Raw genomic sequence first — 6302 nt, 5'->3', positions numbered from 1 at the left:
TCCGCTATGGGAGAACGTAGCGAGACATCTCGGGATGTGATTGGAGTCTCTGACTGGGATCGGAGCATGCGCTGGTGCCCGCATGAGCAGGAGAGAGCAGAGGCTCCTATCAAAAGCGGCGTCCAAATGATGCGGCAGTCCGTATGAGGACTGGATGGCGTTCGCGTTGCAAAATTCGACGATTGAGGAGCAGCGCGGAGTTATCCGATTTCCTCGAGCACAGAAAAATCATTAAGTCCGATGTGTACTGTGAGACACTCTGACGCCTACGCAGGTCCATCAAGAACAAAAGACCGGGGCTGCTCACGGAGAGTGTGGTTCTGCTCCATGATAAAGCGCGTCCACACGTCGCCAGTCTCACACACATGGAACTGGCCAAGTTCAAGTGGGAGACGTTTGACCATCCACCCTACAATCCGGAATAGTCGCCCTGCGATTTCCCTGTGTTTGGTCCACCTGAAAGGGAAGCTCTTCAACTCGGACGACATACTCAAGGACGCTGTGAAGGACTGGGTCTCGTCAAGACCACAGGAATTCTGGAAACAAGGAATCCAGCGGCTTGTTCATCAGTGGGATCGCTGTGCACAGGCCTGTGGTGTATATTTTGAATAAAGTCCACATTTGTACCCACAGTGTCGTTTCGTACCTTTTCATTTGATCACCCCTTGTACTATAAAATCTTCAAGAATATCTTTTATTTCTGACTTTTGCTTCAAGAAGAAACCGTACCTAAATTTAGTAAAGTCATCCTTGAAGACAGCAAAGTATCTAAATTTTCGGAATGATTCATCAAATGGATCACATATGTCTGTTGAGATCAATTCTCCTGCCTTTGTAGGTTTCTTCCTCCTGCCGAATTTTAAACGATGAGCTTTTCCATAGACACAAGCTTCACATAGTTTTGTATCAGCCTTGACTTTGACATTTAATTCCCTTTCAATGATTGATTTTATATGTTGTTTATCTTGATGGCCATATCTTTCATGATAAAGTTGAAGAATTGAATCATTACTTACAGTCATGTTCACATCAACTTGGGTTTCTGGAACTAAACTTTTCATGACTGCCTTGAAGAGACCACCTCCAACATTTCGTATACCATGTAGTACTATTTCACCATTAATCTTTAAATAACAATTTTTGAATGTAGATTCAAATACACTGTTCTGATTTCTATCTTGAGTTGCAAGAACAGAAAATAAGTTTTTGCTAATTTCTGGTACATACCAAACATTTTCTAAGTTTTTGACTTGATCCTTCCCATTCACAGTTGTCATTATTTTAATGGTTCCTTCACCAATGGCTGGTAAACTTTTTCCATTTGCTACTGTAATACTATGAGGAATTTCAAAGTTTTGAAAATCCATAAAACAGCACTTGTTATTTGTTACATGTCTTGAAGCTCCATTATCAATGAACCAGTCTTCAGTACTTGTTTCAGCAGAAAATACTTCATCATCTACAGCCAAAAGTGTCATGTTTACAGCATTGTTATTATTACCTTTACTGATATTTGGATGGCTTGGTTTGGGAGGTCTTCCATCTGCTATTCATTTCTTGCATGATTTTACCCAATGCACTCTTTGATGACAATAATTGCACTTACTGCTGCTTTTCTTGCCCGAAAATGACTTGTACTTTAGATCTGAGCTGTCTGCTAGAGCTTCTTGATCCTTAATTTCTGTAACTCTTGGATCTTTCTTTAATTCTCTTTCATGTGTGCATAGTTGCGTTGTTAATTCATCTAATGTTCGTTTTTCATCACTTAATAGTAACCAACTTGACTTGAAATGGCGATAATTCAGAGGAAGAGTGTCCAAAATTTTGCAAATTAGCAACATTTCTGGTAGCCGGTTTTCATTTTTACTCTGAAGACCACTATTCAAATCATTCCATAAATTTTTGAGCTTTGATAAAGGAGCTGACATATCATCATCCGACCAACTAAATTTAAAGAATTGAAGACAAATGTTATAGAGCTGGTTGTCAGAAGAATCTTCAAAAATTTTCTGAAGTTCCAGCCAAACTTCTCTTGCGCTATTAAATCTCATTACCTTTTGTAATGTGTCTTCTGTCATTGAGTTGGTTAACACCACCATTGCACAGTTATTTGCCTTTATTAAAATCTCTGAGATCATCCTTATATTTCTTTTTGATAGTTTCAGAAACTGTAGGCTCAGGCAGTTCTGGCTTGTACATCTTTCCTTCAACAACTTACAGAGCATCTGCATGATAATTCAAAACAAACTTAATTCTGTATTTCCAGATTGCCCAATCACTTTTACCACTTAATGATTTCACTTGGATTTTTCCTTGATCCATTACTTAAACTAACTGCAATTGCTGACTTTCGGAATATGAATTAACTTAGCACTAACACTTCCGCTTAACTATCGCCAAACTCAATTATTTCACTATTTTAACTTCGCATAAATAGCTTGCTGGAGCCCATAACCTGTTATTTATGATTTAGTGGAATGATTCACAAACGATTCAACTTGGTTAAATAAATAATATATTAAGCAAAGAAATTACACATTACATACTGCGATACCCCATATAGCACTCATCTTCCGAAACCTTTCCCTAGGACCTCCCAAATGCATCCCTTTCTTCCGAGGGAAGATGCGGATAAATAGGGGAAAGCCGAGGGAAATTCCATTCTAACATTCCTACGGATAACGATACGTAGGAAGTCCTTCGGAAACATCGCCTACGGATATTCCTCCACCGGTCATCCGTTAGAAATCAATCCAATGGATTTTTCTCCCTGGTTATTCCGTAGGAGCATCATAATTACTTATGTCTGTGCGTGCAACCGGCTGAGCAATTGCGCATGCGCTAGATGTGCTTGACTAGAATTTAATTCTCACCAAAGAATTTTTGACATAGTTTGTTGCTTACAGGTGTAATCAAGTGTAGCTATGTTGACTGTTCTAATTTTGAGTTCTTCATTTATGATTCAGTAAATAAAGTAAGTTAATCGTTTTGAATAATTTTTTTCAGTTTACAACATTGAATCTATGTATTTTAAACGTTTACCACATTTTATAATTTTAATTATCTGTGTTAAAGTAGTTAATGATTTCCACGTTACTGAGTTAGGCCTAGTAACATACTTGTTCTTCGATTTTATCTTTGATATAATAAGAAATGTCTGTTAATAAAAAGAGTATTATTTTAAAGATACGATAGTTTATTATTTTGTACATAAAAACTATAATCAATAAAAAAATTTCTAAACTGTTTTATTCTTTTATGTGTGTAGAAAAGGTAAAATATAATAAAAGGTAGGTGTCAATGAACCATCATTTACAATTAAAAGGTTTTCAATTGTGTTGTTGTTGTTGTTGCTTATCCTCTAATTGTCTGACGAGGTCAGACAAGATCCAGTAAGTTGTTGACCCTCAAAAAGTCGATTACAAGAAGTGGAGAAGCATATAAGTCCTCCTTGGAAAGGCCCAAGCAGTCGAGGATATGTTCTGCTGAGGCCTGCTGGGCTTCACATTTAGAGCAGACTGCATAAGTCTTTCTTCCTTTAAAGTACGAGAGACTGTTCGTGTGTCCGCGGTTTTCAATTGTAAATGATGGTACATTGACATTGATAATTACTTTTCTTTAAAATTATATAACCGTATGTCGTAATGTGGTAATTGTAGACTTGTATATCACATTGAATGAAACTTAAGTTAATATAAAATAGCACTGTAATAAATCTATCAAATGTTATCTGATACATTTATTGTTTCATTAATGGTGTAGTTTTTAGTAAATGATGTATTTAGCGACATATTTTCAACTGAATCTACTTGTGCAAAGTGCCAGTAAAGTTAAGATTATTTTATAATTATTTATATTTTTCATCAATAATTGATGAAATACCAGAATGCATATAAGTACAGTAAGATTTCCTAAGCAGAGGTTGTGCAAGCATTACCTTTAACTGTGGAGAAGTGATCAAGTTTAGCGATTATCTATGATGCACGATGGCTCAGTGGGGCTTTAGTGAGGGAACTTGTTTATTATTTTGATATCAAGTCTTTCCTTCTATTGCCCCTTCTAAGCCGCATCGTTTGATTTCCACAAACAACTTGGAGTTTTTGGGAATCTAATAATGTAGATGTATTCGTAAGTATAATTATGTGTATTAGTAGCCTAAGGGAAAGCCATAAGATTCAAATCTACCTCAGCACTTCCTAAAGAGAGTACCCGAGGAAAGTATGCGACCTTGAAACTTCCTCAGTTCTTCCTTAGGAGACTGCCCGGGGAAAGCCATCGGAAAGTATGAGACCTTGAAACTTCCTCATCATTCTTCCTCGGCTCCTCCTATGGAGTGACTTTCGGGAAGCCCGCCGGAGGAACTGAGGAATTGAAAGGTGCGGACATTTTGCATTACTGAGGAGCTCCGCGGGAGTAATTCGGGAAAAGTCGGGAGCTCCGGGGGAGGTTGAGCGATTCCTCCGTGGGAGCTACTACGGAAGAATTTTTGCTATATGGGACATTTCGCCGTTCTATAAAAACAAAACGACAACAAAAAAACTGTTGCCACACGGAAATGTAATCATACAAATAATAAATAATTATAACAAGAGAAAAGGAGGGAAGGTCGAAACATGGAACCGGTCTTCTCCCCAGGTGGCGTATTCGAACGTTATGATCGCTAATTAGTAAGTTAAGCGATAGTGAAATAGTTAAACCTGATTTCATCTCCAGTCAATGCGGAGAAAAAGGGAGATCTTAATTGCTGAGCTCTTCATGGGAAATATGTTTCTCCGATCAGGCTCACACTCTTGATAGTGAATAGAACTGTGTAAATTATATGCAGTGAGAATGGCCCTGCATGCCGTGTTGAAGTTGCGCAAATGTAGCAAAGACATTCGTGCTGGTGTAGTGGCCGAGAGAGGCAGATTTGAACTCAGCTTCTGACATTATCAAACAACTCAACCCAAAAATTGTTTTTATTTGTAAACTTTTATGCTCCCTTCCTTCAGTATTTCAAATAATTTAGTCTTTATTTTAGTATCACTATGCCAAAGCACGGCTTTCTTGCACCAAAAGCAATTGCTAATAGAATCAAAGCGAAAGGACTTCAAAAGTTGCGATGGTACTGCCAAATGTGTCAAAAACAATGTCGTGACGAAAATGGGTTCAAATGTCACACTATGTCCGAATCTCATCAGCGACAACTTTTATTGTTTGCTGATAATCCCGATAAATATATCGACCAATTTTCACAAGAATTTTTGGATTGTTTCGTAAAATTATTAAAACGACGTTTTGGGACCAGAAGAGTTCACGCCAATCAAGTGTATCAGGAATACATTGCTGATCGTGAACATTTGCACATGAATTCAACACAGTGGGAAACACTCACCGATTTTGTTAAATGGCTTGGACGGGAAGGCCATTGTGTTGTCGATGAAACGGAAAAAGGTTGGTTTATCAGTTGGATTGACCGGGATCCTGAAACCATCAGGCGCCAAGAAGTTCTTGCCAAACAAGAAAAAATGAAGCTTGATGATGAAGAAAGAATGCACCAGTTATTCGAGAGACAAATGCAGAAAGATAAAGAAACGTCAAAGCCACAGCCAAAAGTGGAATACACAGAACTTAAAAAAGAGAATGAGGATGAAAAAATTGCATTTGCGATGAAACCTGTGAAAATAGAAAAGAAAGTAACAATTGATGTTAAAAATAATCCTTTAAGCGCTACTTTAAAAACTTCAGTCAGGGACTCTACTAAGAATTCTGTGGGAGAGAAACGTAAACTAGCTTTGGAAGAGATTATCGAGCAGGAAAAAGCTGCTATGGAGAAAAAGAATAGAAAAGATTATTGGTTAACTCCAGGTATTGTTGTTAAACTCATGACACATAAATATGGTAAAGAATTGTACAAAAAGAAAGCTGTTATTCAGGAAGTGAAGAATCGATACGAAGCTGTTGTGAAAATTATTGATTGTGATGAAATGTTAGACGTTAAACAGGACGATGTGGAAACAGTAATACCTACAGTGGGAAGAAAAGTGCTTATCTTGAATGGCTTGTACAGACATAATGAAGCTAAAATATTGGATGTAAATTTTGACACTTTTTCAGTTAAAGTGCGTCTTGTGTCGGGATCTTTTAAGGGAAAGACTATTGATAATGTTAAGTATGAAGATATTTCAAAATTGTATGTGCAATCATAATGAGTGGATGTAGATAATTTTTACTGTACATATTTGATTATTTAATTTATCTTAGTTTTGAATACTTGTAAATAATTATGTTTTCATATTTCCATATAAAATGATACCTAATCA

The 6302-nt window shown here is 37.1% G+C and overlaps 2 protein-coding genes across 2 annotated transcripts; one reads left to right on the top strand and one right to left on the bottom strand.

Moving 5' to 3' along the window:
* Positions 1 to 1550: 1550 nt before the first annotated feature.
* On the bottom strand, positions 1551 to 2099 carry LOC147814852 (uncharacterized). Its single transcript, XM_087156510.1, has one exon. The coding sequence runs from the start codon at positions 2097 to 2099 to the stop codon at positions 1551 to 1553; it is 549 nt and encodes a 182-aa protein (XP_087012636.1).
* Positions 2100 to 4864: 2765 nt separating this feature from the next.
* Positions 4865 to 6302, top strand: kin17 (kin17 DNA and RNA binding protein). The gene has a single exon (XM_016072799.5). It carries the CDS (start codon positions 5028 to 5030, stop codon positions 6186 to 6188), a length of 1161 nt encoding a protein of 386 aa, XP_015928285.2. The 5' UTR covers positions 4865 to 5027; the 3' UTR covers positions 6189 to 6302.

Source organism: Parasteatoda tepidariorum, chromosome 2 (genome assembly GCF_982258835.1).
Source record: "Parasteatoda tepidariorum strain Cologne lab strain chromosome 2, Ptep-v5.0, whole genome shotgun sequence".
Lineage (NCBI taxonomy): Eukaryota > Metazoa > Arthropoda > Arachnida > Araneae > Theridiidae > Parasteatoda > Parasteatoda tepidariorum.
This window is presented reverse-complemented; position numbering and strand designations above follow the sequence as displayed.